General features: G+C 43.8%; 1 protein-coding gene across 2 annotated transcripts in view; it reads right to left on the bottom strand.

Moving 5' to 3' along the window:
• Positions 1-529: 529 nt before the first annotated feature.
• Positions 530-19,117, bottom strand: part of CDK12 (cyclin dependent kinase 12) — a 105,036-nt gene continuing 86,448 nt past the window's right edge. For both annotated transcript variants that reach the window (XM_060203576.1, XM_060203575.1), the window contains 3 exons: positions 13,982-14,092; positions 7,837-7,897; positions 530-2,164 (listed from right to left, as the gene is read on the bottom strand). In XM_060203576.1, coding sequence (XP_060059559.1) covers positions 14,061-14,092 — 32 coding nt within the window. In that variant the 3' untranslated portion in view covers positions 530-2,164; positions 7,837-7,897; positions 13,982-14,060. The remainder of the gene's footprint in view (positions 2,165-7,836; positions 7,898-13,981; positions 14,093-19,117) is intronic.

The raw sequence follows: 19,117 nt of genomic DNA on the forward strand, positions 1-19,117 counted from the left end.
AGAGAGGAGCCAGGGGAAAGTTTGAGAAAGAGGAGTGTGTGGTATTGATTCTTACCAAAAAAAAAAAAAGTGATTTTTTTTTTTTTGCCTCCAGGGTTATTGCTGGGGCTCAGTGCCTGCATCATGAATCCACTGCTCCTGGAGGCCATTTTTTCCCCCTTTTGTTGCCCTTGTTGTTGTAGTCCTGTTGTGGTTATTATTGTTGTTGATGTCATTCGTTGTTGGATAGGACAGAGAGAAATAGAGAGAGGAGGAAAAAACAGAGAGGGGGAGAGAAAGATAGACACCTGCAGACCTGCTTCACCACTTGTGAAGTGACTCCCCTGCAGGTGGGGAGCTCGATGCTGGAACCGGAATCCTTAAGCGGGTCCTTGCGCTTTGCACCACATGCGCATAAGCCGCTGCGCTACCACCAGAAGAAGTGATTCTTACATCCCTCCCAGGGTTGATCTCCCCATATCTGCCTACATTCCACCTGGTGCACATAGGCTCCCCTTCACAGCACAACCTTTATATTAGAGCCAGGTGATTTGTTGGTTCATGTTTAACTGAGCTTTATTCTGAGTGTTCTAGCAGAGGCCCCTGGGCTGCTGATTCTGCCAAGAGCTGGAGTAGTGAACCAGTTCTCTCTCCCTGCATGCAGAATAAATGGTCTTCCCCTTTCTCCAACCAAAAGCCATCTCTAGATTGTCAGAAGCATCCCAGTAGAGGGTTCCTTATTCCTGTTGGAGAACAGATCTTTGGGCAGTGAAAGGAACAGAAGTACAATACAAACAGGTAAATGTAAACTCAGACTTAAAGAAATCCCCTCTTCTTAGTCCAACCTTTTTTTTGAGATTAGAGAAAGGATATTTACTGTGTGTCTAGATAAATGGTATCCAACAGTCCCTTTTCCCTCTGCTGAAATAAGGTGGTCCCTGAGACTGTGGTTAAAGGCATAGAAGAGTCTTCTGGTCTATCTTCTGGACGCTTTCTGTTAGTGTGACCAAGTGATAATCCTTCCAGGTTTTGGTCTTGTAATAGTGCTTTAAAAAAATCACATCTGTGGTCTGGTAGGTGGTGTAGTGGATAAACCATTGGACTCTCAAGCATGAGGTCCTGAGTTCAGTCCCCGGCAGCAGATGTACCAGAGTGATGTCTGGCTCTTTCTCGCTTATCTTTCTCATGAATAAATAAATAAAACTGAAAAAAAAAAAAATCACATCTTCTGTCAGCTGGGTACCCACAGCTCTGAGTAGACAAGTGAGGGCAGGGAAAAGTAGCTGTGTCTCCGTGGAAAGCCTCTTCTGGGAAGAACCTGGAGTGCTGAGCTGCTCCAGCACATGTGCATGTCCAGAACTCTCTGTGCAGCCAGTAACTGCACTAGGGCAAGAAAAGCTGGCCTCTCCATCTTTTCTTCATAGAGAATCCTCTTGCTGGAAATATTCAGCTTCCTTAATTCTCTTCTCTCATATTTCTCATTCTTCTTTCATGCCTGGGGCCTCTCCTTGTCCCAGAATTCAGATGAGTGATCTTTATCCACAAAGTTCAAGAGTTGGGGAAGGGAGGAGTAGAAATGGGGCAAAAGTGAGCTTCTAACAGACCTGGAGCTCTTTCCTGTCTGTGTTCATGAGCCATCTCAACTACTATGAGTCACCAGAACCTTGATGTCCACTAAGCTGCCAGCAGGCTTCTCTCTCCCTCCTCCAGCCAGGCAAATATGCACCCAAAGGGCCCCAGAACCCACTATTTTCCTGTTCTCAGGGTCGCAAACACCTTGGAATCTTCCACAAATACACACTGAGATAAGTGAGCAAAGAGTTGCCAAAGACCCTAGCCTGTGCTGTGTGCTGTAGCAGAGTGACTGGTACCTGTGTAGCTGAGCAGATCACCAGCCAGGAGAGCTGGTACACTTGGGCACACAGCCTTGTTGGCATATGGGAGGGAACATGAGAAGGGGTGGTATAGGGAGGCTGTTTCAGGAGCAGGTATCTCCTCTTGGTTCCCTTTCTGGCCAATATTTCTTCTCCAAGACCTTTTCCCTGGATACTGATGGAGAGCACGGCACTGTCACTTCTGAGAGGCCTGTCTGCTGGCTTTGAGAATCAGAGAGGGGCTCTTCACGTCTGATGTCTCAAGGTAGGAGGTTCAGACATCCAAATCTCTCAACAACCAGTGGTACACACTGAGGGAGGAGGAAAGGGGTCCCATTAGAATAATAGCTAAGCTGTGCATTAATATTGAGTTTTTCAACTATTCTTTTTTTCTCCAGAGGGCAGGGAATTCTCAGTACTGCCACCTCTACTTTCCACTTACTTCAAGTCTATTCATTTTTACCTACCATAAAGACTTGGGTTTTTTTGTTTGTTTGTTTTTGTTTTTTTTAACTTATTTATTTCCTTTTGTTGCCCTTGTTGTTTTATTGTTGTAGTTATTATTGTTGTTGTTGTTGTTGGATAGGACAGAGAGAAATGGAGAGAGGAGGGGAAGACAGAGAGGGGGAGAGAAAGATAGACACCTGCAGACCTGCTTCACCGCCTGTGAAGCAACTCCCCTGCAGGTGGGGGGCCAGGGTTCGAACCGGGATCCTTATGCCGGTCCTTGTGCTTTGCGCCACCTGCGCTTAACCCGCTGCGCTACAGCCCGACTCCCCAAGACTTGGGTTTTCTTCTGAACTCCAGAGAAGGTTCTAGGCTTTGACTCCAGGGCTATATATCTGACATCCTTGGTTAAACTTTGGGAGTCTGAAGCTTGTCTGGTGGGGTTGGGGAAAAGGGGCCCTATTCCTTGAGGATTTTGTTTTATTTATTTGTTTGTTTGTTTATTTACCAGAGCACTGCTCAGTTTTGGTTTATGGTGGTGCTGGGGACTGAACTGGGGAAGTTAGAACCTCAGGCATAACCATTATGCTAGTTCCTGGCCCCTCCTAGAGAATCTAAATTGGGTGTTTTAAAGGCCATTTAGTCCCTTCTACACTAGTCAGTGTGGGTAAGGAATGAGAAAGATGACTTATAGAAATTCTGGCACCTTCTCTCCTTCTTCACTGCATGCTATTCTATGCTACTCTTTGTTTCATGGAAGAATCAACAGCTCTGTAAGTGGGATCCACCTAGTAAATTCCCCAAGGTGGCAAGGAGATCGCTCACCTGATAGAGTATGCTATCTCCTTGCCATGAGTGAGAGATCCAGAGCTCAAATCCAAGTAGCACATAGGAACATCAGGGTCTGGCACCAAGGGAGCTCCATGGATAGTGAGATAGTACTATGGTGTCTCTTCCTCTAAATAGAAAAGTTCTATGGGGGTGGGGTGTCACTCAGCAGTACTGCACATTCATTAGGCCTGAGTTCATTTCCTTGTACCACACAATAAATCCCCTGGACAACATTCAATATGAATGGTATGTCCTACATTAGGCAGCCAGTCCCACAGGTCGGACTACAGGTTTCTGTTTCCAAACTTCCCTCCCTATTCTCCATTTTCAGGTTTTCCTTTGATCTTTTCTGACAAGAGAATCTTTATTTCCAATAACCTGGCATCTCCTTCTCCATTCCCACTCCTGCAGATCTTTGGAGGCAGGGAGAGAATTAGATGAATTCTTCCCATATTTTTTGAGTAGGATGCACATGGTCCTCTTATCTTGTTGCTAATGGAGAGGGCAGAGAATCAGACAGGCAAGGACATCAGCCTTTGATTTGGAGGGCCTAAGGACAAGGGAGGGTGTGAGACTGGGAGCACTGAGAAAGGCACATCCTGCTTTTCTCCAAGAGTTATGGGGGTGTAAAATGGAGTATTAAGATACAAAAGACAATTCTTAGAGTGGGGGAGAAGTGTTACAAGATTGGACAATACAGAAAAGTTTTTACAGTTACTGCTTTTTCCAAGCTCCATGTCTATCCTCAGTCTTATGAAGCATAGAGTTATTTTTAGGAGGAAAAATGCTAACTTTAGTAATCTGATAGGGAAGCCATTTTTCACTTTTTTTTCTTTTTATTTTTTTTAAGGTTTTATTTATTTATTCATGAGAAAGATAGGAGAGAAAGAATCAGATATCACTCTGGTATATGTGCCGCCAGGGACTGAACTCAGGACCTTATGCTTAATACCTTATCCACTATGCCACTTCCCAAACCATGAAAGCCAATATTCTCCTTCATCCTTTTTTTCCTAAACCCTAATGTCTGAACAGTAAAAGAAGTAAAGACTGCTGGGAAAACAGCAGTTATGGAAACAACTTCATGTCTGAGGTTCTGAGCTCCCAATTCAGTACCACCATAAGCCAGAGATGGACAGTGCTGTGGTTAAAAAAAAAGTGAAAACACCTAGAAACTTTTCCATCTTACCAGCACCACACAGAACTATCTCGGTCTTAACTCAGAAATCTAGAACAAGGCTTGGGAGCCTGTGCATCAAGTAAACTCCAGACTTACATGCATGTGTGAGGTCTGGCAATGCACTTACCAGAGTGTAATAAATTATTGTGTAATTATAAGGGCATTTCAGGGTCATCCTTCAGGGCCTTGAGCTTTAATTCTGCTTTTTTTTTTTTTTTGCTTGTTGTAGATGTGTTTTTAAATGTATTTTATGAGAAAGAAAGGACAAAGAGAAAACCAGAGTATGATTTTGTTATATGCCATGCTGAAGCCAGAACTTGGAGCCTCATGCTTACCAATCTTGTACTTTAGCCACTGTCTTTGTTCTATGGAACAATAGCAACCTGGGAGATGGCACAGTGGATAAAGACTGGGAATGTCAACATCAAGTCCTGAGTTCAATACTCAATATCACATGTGTCAGACTGATGTTCTGGTTCTCTCTCCTTATCACTCTCATATTAATAAATAAAACAAGTGGTCCAGGAGGTAGTGCAGTGGATAAAACACTGGACTCTCAAGCATGAGATCCTTGGTTCTATCTCTGGCAGCACATGTACCAGAGTGATGTCTGGTTCTTTCTCTTCTTCTCATTTAATCTTTCTCATTAATAAATAAGTAAAATATTTTTTTAAAAAATAACAAATATAAATAAATAAAACTTTAAAAAAGGTACAGAACAGTAATTATAAGATCACTCCTTACTGTTTATTTTTTAATAATATTAAAAATAATTATATCTAAAAACTTATAATATGGCAAAGAAATTTGGATAAGATCTCAAAAAAAATATTTAGTCATCATGGGGGCATTTATTTCTTGGCTAGGAATCTGAATAGCTGGTATATTTCCTTCCCTATGGATCTTAAAGAATATGGTAAAATCCACATTGGTTTAGTGAATAAAATGCAAATTTGGTGTCAAGAGATAGCTCATCTGGGTAGGTGCCTGCTTTGCTATGCACATGACTCAGATTTGAGCCCCTGGTCCTCATGGCACTGGGAAAAGCTTTGGATGCAGTAGTGTCTCTGTGTCTTTCTTTCTAGTAGGGGGTAGAGGGTGGCAGGGAGTGTGGGAGTGAGTTGGCCCTAAGAAGTGAGGGGCTGACTGTGGCGCAGCAGGTTAAGCGCACGTGACACAAAGCACAAGGACCGGCTTAAGGATCCTGGTTTGAGCCCCTGGCTCCCCACCTGCAGGAGGGTTGCTTCACAAGTGGTAAAGCAGGTCTGCAAGTGTCTATCATTCTCTCCCCCTCTCTGTCTTCCCCTCCTCTCTCCATTTCTCTCTGTCCTATCCAACAACAATAGCAGCAGCAACAACAATAATAACAATGATAAACAACAAGGGCAACAAAAGGGAAAAAATAGCCTCCAGGAGCAGTGGATTTGTAGTGCAGGCACTGAGCCCCAGCAATAACCCTGGAGGCAAAATTTTAAAAAAAGGAAGGAAGGAAGGAAGGAAAGGAGGAAAGGAGGGGAAGGATGGAGGGAGAAAGGAAGGGAAGGGAAGGGAAGGGAAGGGAAGGGAAGGGAAGGGAAGGGAAGGGAAGGAAAAGGAAAGGAAAAGGAAAAGGAAAAGGAAAAGGAAAGGAAAGGAAAGGAAAGGAAAGGAAAGGAAAGGAAAGGAAAGGAAAGGAAAGGAAAGGAAAGGGAGGTAACGGGCGGTAGCGCAGTGGGTTAAGCGCACATGCGTGAAGCGCAAGGACTGGTGTAAGAATCCGGGTTGCATAGTGGGGGTATAGCATAATGGTTATGCAAAGAGACTTTCATGCCTGAGGCTCTCAAGTCCCAGGTTCAATCCCCCACACCGCCATAAACCAGAGCTGAGCAGTTCGGGGGAGTTGGGCAGCAGCGCAGTGGGTTAAGCGCACGTTGTGCAAAGCACAAGGACTGGCTTAAGGATCTCAGTTTGAGCCCCGGCTCCCCACCAGCAAGGAGATTGCTTCACAGGCAGTAAAGTAGGTCTACAGGTGTCTTTCTCTCCCCCTCTCTGTCTTCCCCTCCTCTCTCCATTTCTCTCTGTCCTATCCAACAATAATAACACCAGCAACAGTTAACAAGGGCAACAAAAGGGAAAGGATTAATAAAATAGTAAAAAACAAAAAAAAAAAGTGAAACCGGGAGTCAGGCATAGCTCAGCAGGTTAAGCGCAGGTGGCACAAAGCGCAAGGAACGGGTACTTTTTATCCTGGTTCGAGCCCCAGCTCCCCACCTCTGTAGGGGAGTCTCTTCACAGGCAGTGAAGCAGGTCTACAGGTGTCTTTCTCACCCCCTCTCTGCCTTCCCCTCCTCTCTCCATTTCTCTCTGTCCTATCCAACAACAATGACAGCAATAACAACAACATTAAACAACAGGCAACAAAAGGAAAAATAAGTAAATAAATGTAAATTTTTTTTTAAGTGAAACCCTGTGACAAAACAAAACACAATAGAAGGTGGCAGAGTGGATTAAGCACTGGACTCTCAAGCATGAAGTCCTGAGTATGATCCCCAGAATCACATGTGCTGGAGGCCAGAGTGCTGCTTGGTTCTCTTTCTCCTTTTACTAAATAAATAAATAAATCTTTTTTAAAAAAAAGTTAAAAGAAAGAAAGAAAAAAAATGCATGCACCATCCACAGAGATCCTGATTTAAGTCCCTGGTCCTTGTCTGCAGAATGGAAGCTTTACAAATAGTGAAACAGTACTGTAGGTGTTTGTCTCTCATCTCTCCTTTCTGTCTCTCTCCCCTTCTCTCTCTCTCTCTCAACTCCCATCAAATAAATAATAAAAATGTATACTTTGCCATATGTGAGAATCTAAGTTTATGTCCTAGCTATCACATTAGGAACAGGGGACGGGCAACTTATGGGCAGTGAAGTAGTGCTGTGATGTCTCTTTTTTCTCTCATCGTAGGGCCAAACCAAGAAAAAAATAAAAGGAAAAAAGGAGTCTGCTGGGAGGAAGAGTTAGAGCTACGTGGGCATAGAACCCCAGCAATAACTCTGGTAGCATAAAAACAAAAATAAAAACAACAAAAAAACACAGACAAATGACTTGCATGTGTGAGATCCCAGGTTTTATCTCTGGTACTGTATTTGCCATCTCCCTCTTTCTCTCTCTCCCTCTCTCTCTCCTGAAGTTAAAAAAAGATTAATTAATTAATTTATGAATGAGAGAGAATCAGAGTATCACTCTGACAGACGAGAGACTGGGGAATCAGGACTTCATGAATGCAAGTCCTGTGCTCTGCTATTACAACCTCCCCAGCTGTAACAAATTAGAGAGAGAGAGAGGGAGAGAAATCAAAGGAATATGGTATAATCCCATGGGGTGAGGGGCTCTGTCTGCCTGGAAGGGAGAATGAGATGACCTCTGCAACAGGCTGTACAAAAAAAGCACCTGCCTGATTTCTCTAAGTTGTTTCTAAGACTCAAGTCAGTGACAAGCAATGAATAACCTTTCTACCCTCTCCCCTTGACTTTACCCACCATCCTCTAGCTACCTACCTTCCAGCGATGCCAGCATAGGATTCAAAGGATTTCTGTTCTCTGGGTCTCCATTCCACATCTGTAAAATGAAGGGTTCAGCAAGATGAGATCTAATTTCTCTCCCCTGAAACCATGTTATATGATTCATACCCTAAAAGGCACCAAGTTTCACAGGCATGTTATTTTCCATGCCACTTTATGTCTAAATGTACAGAAATATCTCTATCTGAACCCCCCACCCTTCTCCTCCCTCTCACCACATTCTCTGGTTCTGAGTTTTTGTACTGTCTCCAAGGACCTCAAAGTCCTATCCCTATATTCCTTTCAAAATTTTACAGCACTTATTAGGACAAGTCCAAATGAGTAAAACCCTACAAGCAAGAAAATAGCCTTAGCTAATATCCTGGCTATAATTTCAGATATCAGACCCAAATTAACCAGTTTAGTTACATCCTTTTCGGAGCTGCTGATAGTTGGGGGGAAATCTTGGCACCTCTCCCCAGTGTCTTCCCTCCTCCTCCACCTTACTATTCTCCATGCCAGAACGCAAAGTGGCCAGTGATTGATGGGCCTGGGTTCCCAGTAACCGCACCCAGTGGCCCAATCCTCCTCCCTTACCCAATCCCTCCCCTGTCCCTATTCAGAGATCAGATTGTCTCATGTTGGTCCCTGAGGTCCCATTAATTAAAAATACATCCAATTAAATGGCAGGTGAAAACGTGCTATTGGAGCTCTCCATCCCTCTGCCCCAGCTTGGTCTCCCCCCACCCTCACCCCCCCCTTTAAGGCTCAGCTGTGCTCTGAGCTGAGAAAAAAAGAGTGGGAGAGAGAGAGGAAGAAAAAGAGAGAGAAAAGAGGAAGACATAGGGGTGAGGGTATGGGGGGGTACTTGAACCTCTGCCAGGGTAGCATGTGCCAGCCTAGGAGGGTGGCATTGTGCCCTGATGTCTAATTTCTGGAGGTGTGAGTAGATTCAGTCAGCTGGGTACCCACCTCTATTTCCCTTAAAGGGGCAGAAGGAAGTCAAAGGGCAGATCTAGCTGTGCTGCCAGGAGTCCTGGGCTTGGTGGGAGAAGGACAGAGTGTAAATGGTAGGAGGATCCTTAGAAGGGGGTGATATTTAGGGGTTGAGAGACTCTGAGACTTTCATTCTTAATATATCCCTGCCCTTCCCCAAATTGTAAAGACGATAATGAGGAGCCAGTTGGAACCCAGGTGGCAGGGCATGGTGATGCTCCGAAGCCTGGCTGTGCCTACCCCTGCCTACAGGAAAGCTAAGAATGGAAGAAGGAAGGAGACATAATTTGGGTGGTAGTGGGTGAGTCAGATAGGATAAAATATGCAAGAATGGACATTTGTGTAGGCCCTGCTTCCCCCAGCACCCTATAGGTAAGGGGACCTGGAGAGATCTGTCCAGCTTGCTCTTCTCAAGACAAAAACAGCAGCAGTAGCATGAAGTTGCTTCAACCTGGCTGCCTGGTAGACTATAAGGAGGGCTTTGTAATTTCTATCAGTGATTTTTTTTTTTTCTTTCCAGAGCACTACTCAGCTCTGACTTATGGGGACTGGGAATTGAACCTGAGACCTTGGAGCCTCAGGCATGAGACTTTTTGCATAAACATTATGCTATCTCCCTAGCCCTACCACTAATGATTTATCAGTATTTTACAAAATTCTAAGATTTTAGGGGTTGAGTTTCATACCCATACATGTGTGGTCATAATCACTGCACCCACCAGCAAAGTCCCAGGCCCACCCTGCACCTTAAAGAAAGACGGTCACCCTCATGAACCTCCCAGTTATGAAGCCCCAATGTTTTACCAGGTAGGAAATCTGCTCCTCATCCTGTCCCTCATGAAGCTCTCTGGTCTTAAGTGTTGTCAATCTAAATAGGTATTGAGAGCTTCTAGAAGAGGAACTAGGAAAGAAGGGTTGGCTAAGGGCAGCACTCAGAATCCAGGCAGAAGTGAGGAAGGTTATGACCCACTGTCCTCCTCCTGCCTGGCCTCCTTGGCAGCCTCAGTACCTCCTCACTTCACTTTAACGCTAATTGGAGATTTTAATCTGTGCTGCTGCTCTGCTCGGGTGCTGGGGGGAGCGCCAGCTGTGCAGTAATTCCAGCAGCACTGACTGTTTAATCAAGCTGTCCTCCTGGGGAGGGGCCCTCAGGCATGGGGGGAGGAGGGAGGATGAGCACCTCTGCCATCTCCCTTAGCCTCATGGAAACAGAATCAACTACGGGAGTTGTGCCCCCCCTCCCCCCACAGATTCCTGAGGCACTAGCATCCCTAGCAGAGCCACTGCACAATAGGGGCTCAGTATAAGGCCCCTGGGTCGAAGCAGCCCCCTTATCTACCCCACCTTCTGATGCCAGTTGACTTATACTGTCCTGGGTATCCTTGGGGGTGCTCTCCAGTCACTCAGACTGCAAACATTCACTAGACCATTCTGAGCTCTGCAGATCTGAGCTAGGGGAAGTAATGGGGGTAACAAAGGCTGAACTTTCCCTCTCTTTCAGTATTCTTGGTTCTCTTTCCAACACTTCCCCCACTGACAAACAAAGATACTTAAAAACAATTTCAAGATATTTATTCTCTGAAAACAAGGCACTTTTGCCCCCTGGGTTGGAAAATTGTCTTGGATGCAGGGAACTGTGGGTTTGACAGCTGGAGTCTGCCACACCCTGAGGGAGAGAAGCACCTATGCAAAGTGCTGAGCACTTAGCGCTATGGGGCTCCCCAAGTTGAGTTGAACACAAGATGTCAGGTCACTAGAGCAGCACTCAGAGTCTTGGGCCATTTCTAAAGAACAAGTGTTCTTAATTAACCTTCTGGCTTCTTGGGCCCTAGTTCTCAGTCTCTTGATCTCTCAGAGGTGTTTCTAAATCTAAAATCACCCCCCACCCCCAACAGTCTGCCAAGGGGCATGCATTTTAATTGGTCAGCAGCACCCTCTTGTGGCAGAAATCAAGACTGCAATTGCCCAACTAGCGCAGCAGCTTTGAGGGATCACACACGTGGGCAGTATTGAAATCAGTGTTGATGGTGGGCCCAGTGGAGCACATCATTTACCTAGGATTGAGGCCCGGTTACCACACATGGTAGCACCACGCAATGAGAAAACTTTACAAGTGATATAGTAATGCTACTGTGTCTGTCTCTCCCTATTTCTCACTTTCTACCTGGAAATATAAAATTAAGGGGCCAGGCAGTGGCGCACCAGGTTAAGTGCACATAGTAGGAAGCATAAGTACCCACTCAAGGAACCTGGTTTGAGCCTCCAGCAGAGGGGTCGCTTCACAAGCCATGGTCTATCTTTCTCTCGTCCCTATCTCCCCCTCCCTTCTCAGTTTCTGTCCTATCCAAAAAAATAAAATAAAAAATATATAGTATATAGATGCTGGTGGTCTCTATGCCATCAGAGTACCTCATGCCCTTCCCTTCCTTTTTTCCTTTCCTGTCTTTTCCCTTCACCTCTCCTCCCTTTCCCTCAGCCTCCCTTCCCTTCCTCTCCTTTTCTTTCTTCTTCTTTCCTCCTCCTCCTTCTTCTCCTCCTTCTCCTTCTTTATTTTTATTCTTTTTACCATAGCACTGCTCAGCTCTGGTTTATAATGGTGTAGAGGACTGAACCTGGGACCTTGGAGCCCCAGGCATGAGAATCTCTTTGCATAACCATTATGCTATCTACCCCCACTCCTTCTTTCCTTTTCTTTCCTTTACCAGAACCTGGGACCTGGGATCTGAGACGTAGGAGCCCCAGGTATGAAAATTTTTTGCACAGTCACTATCTCTTTGCCCCCTCATGCATATTTATTGCTCAGCCATTTCTAGGTACATTTCCTGGTTTATTATTATTTCTTTGTTTTATTTATTTATTTATTTATTTTAAATATTTATGCTTATCCTTCCACCCTGCCCATCCTTTGGTCCATGTCCAACTCAAGCTACGTGTCTATCAGGGGAGGGAGGGTCTAGACCAGAGCTAGTGCTTATTTAGGTCTGCCACTTGTGTTGTGTGCATTGCAAAGGTGAGAGAGCACTACTGAAAAAGGAGACCTTAGGTTGAAGGGTCAAAGATGATATCCTCTCTAGTGCCCAGAAGCAGGAGAGGCTCTGCCCCTCATACCAACTCTCTAAAGGTAGCACACAAGAGTTGCCACTTGGGGCCAGGTTGTGGTGCACCTGATTGAGTGCACATGTTACAGTGTGCAAGGACCCAGGTTCAAGACCCCAAGTCCCCACCTGCAGGGGGAAAGCTTTGCAAATAGTGAAGCAGGTCTGCAGGTGTCTCTGTCTCTCTCACTCTTTTTTTTTTTTTGCCTCCAGGATTATTGCTGGGCTCAGTGCCTGCATCATGAATCCACTGCTCCTGGAGGCCATTTTTTTTCCCCCTTTTGTTGCCCTTGTTGTTGTAGCCTTGTTGTGGTTATTATTGTTGTTGATGTTGTTCATTGTTGGATAGGACAGAGAGAAATGGAGCGAGGAGGGGAACACAGAGAGGGGAAGAGAATGATAGACACCTGCAGACTTGCTTCACCACCTGTAAAGCAACTCCCCTGCAGGTGGGGAGCAGGGGGCTCGAACTGGGGTCCTTACGCCGGTCCTTGCACCTTGCTCCACGTGCACTTAACCCACTGTGCTACCACTCGACCCCCTCTCTCTCACTCTTTATATCCTCCTTTGCTCTTAATTTGATATCTCTATCCAATACATAAATAAATATAATAAAAATTTAAAGAGAAAGAGAGAGGGAAAAAGAGAGAGAGAGTTGCCACTTCAGCTTGAGACAGAAATCACCTGTGATAAGTTCTTCCCTACAAAGATTCTCTCCCTAAGGATAGGGGTGGGGTCCCAGGGATGACCAGGAAAAGGCTCCGTGAGTCTAACGTCTTGTCTTCAAGACTATCCACCACATAAAACACTTTTCCCTCAAAAGATTCAGGTACTTTCCAAGGATGCCAGGCCATGGAGCATAATGGAATTTCAGACTTCCAGACCCGAGATCAGGTCTGTCTGTTGTTAGCTATTTCCTCTACCGTGTCAACTACCATTTGTTTACTGGTCCCATAGTAAATGAGGGAAGTGGTTCTGAACTATAAAAAAGGAGAAAGATAGGGGTCAAAAGTGGGTAAAGCTTTGGAATCCCAAGACTGAGGTCCTGGGTTCAACTCCTAGCATCCCATGTGCCAGAAAGATGCTCTGGTGTTCTCTTTCTCTCTTCCCTTCTCCCTCATTAGCAAATAAAGCTAAAAAGGAGCAGAGAAGAGAAAAAGATTTAATGTCAGGAAAGTCTTTCTAAAGATTGTGATTGGAAGTCACTGAAGCAAAAAGCTCAGTCATCAGGTGTTCCTCTTTAACAACAGAAGAAAAAAAAAATCCCCAGAAAGAAATATGACCCTATTTGGGGTTGGTGGGTAAAGAGAAGCACATCTACCTGGCAGCAAGGTTGGGGTGGGCACTGGACCAGGCTGGTGACCTGACTAGCTCTGGGCATTGAGGATGGACAGAAATAGACATGCATGCTTCTACTTCTGATATTTCTCACAGTATTTGTACTGGTGGGGTCTCCTATCAAACCTAGAAACAAAGTGGAGAAGCTGATAAGCAGTGGTGGAGAGAGAGAGAGAGAGAGAGAGAGAGAGAAGGAGAGAACACTAGCTCTGCTTTATCAGAAGACAGAGAAAACAGCTTCTTGGGGTAGATGAAGAGGGCAGGGCGTTTATAGAGCAGTGGGTGAGTGGGGGCAAGTGTTACAGAGAGAAGGGTGAAAGTAACTAACAGCAAAAGCTCACAGTAGAATATCCATGAGCAGAAATAGTCAAAAGGAAAGAACAGGAATGAAATGATTGCCATTGCCAATAAGGGTGTAGACTACTCTAGTCAGAAGGGAGAATTTGTTAATTAGGACAGCATAATAGGGTCAAATAAAAAGCTGAGAAACTCCTTTGGGGATCTCTGGGAATAAGAAACTTGCCTCAACAAGGGCAACAAAAGAGAAAATAAATACTTTTTTAAAAAAGAAATTTGCCTAAGACATACATATGTGTGTGTGTGTCCTTTACAAAAGCAGTGGCCTCTGATTGGTCTTAGATTGTGTGTGTGTGTGTGTGTGTGTGTGTGTCCTTTACAAAAGCAGTGGCCTTTAGTTGCTCTTAGATTCCTACCTGGCTTTAGAATCTTTGAAAGAGTCTGAATTTGCCAGGGTTCCAGATACCAGGTCACTGATGGACATCACCAAATTCCTCAGGGGTCATCCCTCTTACTCTTGCTGCCACCTGTAAAGGAAGACATGTCATATTAGATATGTGACAAGGGACTAGGCATCAAAGATTTTTTAACTTTCACGCAGGGAACATAGCCTTGGTAGGTAACAATGATGCTGACAACCTTTTCAACTCCCTCAAACTAAATTCACACAGGAGTTAAATGGACCTAAAATCAGCTCCCAGAGAGTGAAGGTGTTCTAAGATCTCTGTCTCCAAGGAACTAGACCCCTGTCTGATAAAGGAAAACCCATAGTTATACAGAAAAATGACACCTGGAATTACAAAGGGCAGTGAAAGTTCAAAGTTACTGCAGGTGACTCAGAAGGGGGCATATGGTTTTAGATCAGCTCACATTCAAGGTTTTCCTGCACAAAACAGCTTCTTCAAGAATGACTCATGTGGTCCAGGAGGTGGCGCAGTGGCTAAGGCACTAGAATCTCAAGCATGAGGTCCTGAGTTCAATCCCTGGCAGCACATGTACCAGAGTGATGTCTGGTTCTTTCTCTCTCTCCCCTATCTTTCTCATAAATAAATAAAATCTTAAAAAAAAAAAAAAATGACTCAGAGGGAAAACACACAAACCAAAAAAAAAAAAAAAAGAGGAAGGAAGAAGAGCTTAAATAAAATAATAGGGAGTCGGGCGGTAGCGCAGCAGGTTAAGCGCAGGTGGCACAAAGCACAAGGACCGGCATAAGGATCCCGGTTCGAACCCCGGCTCCCCACCTGCAGGGGAGTCGCTTCACAGGCGGTGAAGCAGGTCTGCAGGTGTCTATCTTTCTCTCCCCTCTCTCTCTGTCTTCCCCTCCTCTCTCCATTTCTCTCTGTCCTATCCAACAACGACAACAACAATAATAACTACAACAATAAAACAACAAGGGCAACAAAAGGGAATAAATAAAATAAATATTTAAAAAATAATAATAATAAAATAAAATAATAAATTCCAAACTACTTTGAGACAGAATTGAGATTTGGGGGGCACCTAGGACTATCTCCTATTCCCTAGGTCAGGATGAATTTGCATGGGGATGAGCTGCACGTTCTCTTTGTTATCAGTAATCAGAGTGTGATGGGGAAAATGAAAAGGATAGGTACTAGAAGCTACTTGTCACCAGAAAAGCTCATTTTGTAGGTTTGCTACCTTTTTGCCTTATACCCCATAACTCTCCAAGCTGCCCAGTGGTTTCTTTCTTAAGTGTCTGTTTCCAACTCAGGGACCCTTTAGCATTCTCTTAAGATTCAGAAACTCCTAGACTCAGAAAACAAGCATTGGACGGGAAAGTAAATATATCTGGGAGTGATCCAAAGAGGGAAAATGACTGTAAGCGCTAGAGGGAAATGATTTACAGAACCAGCCCTCCATGCCAGTTTCTTGTGCCCATTATTTAGGTCATTATGGACTACCATATAACACCTTCTTCCAGTCTCTCCAAAAGAGAAAATGAACATATCAAAACTAAAAATAGAGATAACAAGGATGAGCAAAAACTTCTCTCCCCTGCAATTTCTCTGTAACCTAAAGAATATCTCACTTCACTAAAGAGTTCTTTAATCCCTTCTCTAATTTAGAGTCTCTGGTTAGTTTCCCAACAGGAAACTAAATTACTCCCTAATCTGGAATTTAGCTTTTTCAGTATAGGGTATTGTAATGCAAAGAAGCCTATTTAGAGACTGATTAGGGTGAATTCCTCACAAAGCCTTTAAAGTTCTGTGACTGCTGTCCAGCCCTCCAAAATGATGGAAAGATTCTCTTTGAACTTTGGAATAACTCTAAGGCATCAAGATTTTTAGCTACTGGCTTCCCAATGAAGAAAAACTCTTGACTCTAAATAAAAATCATATTTGTATAATTTGCATGTCATTGAAAGATTAGTCTTTTCAGTAAAAATAAATAAATATTACAAAGCTCCTGAGTTTTTCTATTAATTGGTTTTGAAATCTATCTTTCCCTTCCTCAATCATTCCCTCTCCTTGCCCATCAAATCTCTCAGTCCTACCTTCCTTTCCTGACGAAGCTCAGGGTTCTTGGAAGTTGGTGCTTTTAAGGGTGGAGATTAAATTCATGTAGGGTAAAATTCTGGCTTCTTGAATTCTAATCTTGGCTGGCTGCCACTAACAAATTCACAGTGAGACTGTGGTAAAGGCATGTCCCTAGACCTTAGTTTTCTGCTCTGTAAACTGAAATGGTTGAGTAGGCGATCTCTAGAGCTCCTTTTTAGTTTGTTATCTATGAAGACCAAGTGTCCTTCCATTAGGAAGTAAGACATTACTTTTCTCCATACCCTTTCTCTGGGTCACTGCAAAAGGAAGTTTCCCAGAAGATGCCTGTCCCAGTAAGAGGCCTCTCTTTAACTACCAAACACCTTTTATTAAAAAGAAAAGGTGTTAAGAAAGTGACCAAACTCTAGCCCTGAATAATCTTGATAAGGCAGCTCAGAAACAAAGCAGGTGTACGTAAAATAAGCTTGTGCACCACTCCACACACACACACAGACCCCCACCCCACCCCCAACATATACCTGAGACTATTTAAAAGTCTGAGCACACAATTCGCTTTGCCCCAGGGAAGCCACACATGTAAGTAGTGGCTGCTTATCCAATATAATTGTGTGTGGATGGAAGAAATCAAGAACACGTATAAACAGACCCAGAATATCAACATAAATGTCCAATGCACAAGTATACTTAAGTTTACTCCTCCTTTAGCCCCCTGTAACAAGCTATGGTGGAAGGCAGGCACCACATCCCAATAGCCCCCCTCTCCAAAGTCAGAAAGGAAGAGAGTGAGACAGGAGCTACTTGGCTTCCTATAAATTGTTTCGTCCTTCCTCACAGCTGCAATCAGAAGCTAAGGGCTCCCGCAGGCCTTGTTCTGATCTGCTGCAGGCGATGGAGGGTTTTTGAAACAGAGAGGACTTGGCTGCGGCCCCGATTCAGCTGCCACTGGGGCTGGCTAATGGGCTCATTCGGGAAGACCCCCGCCTGCCACACTAAAGAGTCCCCTGTTGACCCTCTCCCCAGTCCCAACCCAATTAATAAATGGGGGCTCCCACTTTATGGCTCTGGGAGCAAGAACCAGAGATACAAATGACCCCTAGGGAGGAACAGAAAAGGCCTTCCAAGAATCAAACTAGAGAACTGTGCATCCACAGGCATGATATCAGGTCTTCAAATCATTAGAGGAGGAAAACTGACAAACACAAAATAGAAAAAACAAAAAGAAAAAAATTTTTTCTTTCCTAGATCCATAGTGGAATAGCATTCTCGAAGTCTGAAGGCACAGCCTAGCAATAGACTCTCCAACCTGAAGAAGGCAGACTGTAATTGGGTACGTAACACAACTCCGTAATCTTCCAGGGGGAAGAGATTCCTCCTCCTAAAACTGTGCTGAACATAGACATAGTCCACCAATCGGTAAACAAACACCTCCTGCTTCTTAAAAACAAAGCACTACCCTCTTCCCCATCTATCATCACCATTAACAGAATAAACATGTCTTGTAGTCATCATCTTCAGACTTTTTAATTCCTCACCTCAACAATAACATCCTACAAGTTTCCCTGTTTCCTAGACCCTATACAGCTGCAAACATCTTCACTATCATATCCATCTCATCAAGCTCTGTTGCTACTGCTTGACAAGTCAAATACAAAGTTCTCATTCAAGTCACGACTCAAGACCACCTAATATTCCTTTGCCTAACCACTCAGACTATTTAGTCCTCTTCACAAAACACCTTCCTCCATAGGATTTCTTCAATCACACTGTCTTTTCTGTTCATGTCCCCTCCCTATTTTCAAATAATCATTACTCCCTTTTTTTCCTGATTATTTTTTGCTTTAGCTCTCTCTTTACTGGTGTACAATTTTATTTAATAACCTACATTAAAGTACTGACAAATACCACCCAAATACCCCTGCCCAGGTATAAGACTGAACTCTCACTAGATCCAGAAGTTCCCAAGAGATGATACCCCCACTCCCCAGGCCCCAACTTCCTCAGAAGTTGCTCTGTACTCTGGACACGACTGGTAACATTACTGCTACCCAATGCAGCCACTTTTGTGATAGATACCTACTAGGATATCATATCAAATATCTACAAGGAATCTAATCATATTCTGTCGATTTTCAAATTGCCACCTGCTCCTACTAACATTGAACTTGGCATTGGATTGTCCCCAAATTACAAACTGTTTCATGACTTCAAAATGTGTTATAAAACAAACCAATAGTAAAAAAAAAAAAAAAAAAAAAAAAATTCCCAAACCAGTCTGGTCATGAAAGGAATTCATCTCCTTGGTTCATAGTATATAAACACTGTTCTCTTTGAAGACTCCATAATAAGAATGCCCCCAAATTGTCCCTTATTCCTAAGATTTATCTTTTATTCTCAGGTCATGACCTGAGAATTTTCTAGCATGAAAGTCCATCTCAGAGTCAACAGTAACTTTGTTTCCTAGGAGCCTTGCCTCTATCCCACCTCTTACTATCAAAAGTTTGAAAGGTCTCTAAGTCGTTCAAGAGCCTCACCTATTTAGTGAGTACTTCCTTAGAGTAACCTCACTTACAAAAGCTGACTCCACTTCCTTTAGCCCTGTGTGGTTAGACAGGAAAGGGTGATCTTCACTCTCCTTTATCTCTAATTTATTGTTCAAGATGATAAGAGAGATTCTTTTGCTCTTTTCATCTTTAGCCTCAAGGTGCTTAAGAACCAAGACAATAGTGGCCCTCATGCATGAGGTCTCAAGTTCAATCCCTGTCATAGCATGTGCCAGAATGATGCTCTGATTTTCTCTCACCCTCTTGTAAATAAACTTAACAAAATAAAAAAGGAATCAAATAATAAAAGTACCTAGTATTGTACCAGACACATAAATTCTCAACAATGTTAGTTCCCTTTTTCTCTTTTCTTCCAAGTTTCTCAAAACTTCTGGGCTCTTTTTTTCAACTGGTTAAAGAATTAGACAAACTGTGCCCCAGGAGGTTTTCCATGTATGAAATTCTGAGTTCAATCTCTTCCACCACTATGTCA

This window comes from Erinaceus europaeus, chromosome 12 (genome assembly GCF_950295315.1).
Source record: "Erinaceus europaeus chromosome 12, mEriEur2.1, whole genome shotgun sequence".
Classification (NCBI taxonomy): Eukaryota; Metazoa; Chordata; class Mammalia; order Eulipotyphla; family Erinaceidae; genus Erinaceus; species Erinaceus europaeus.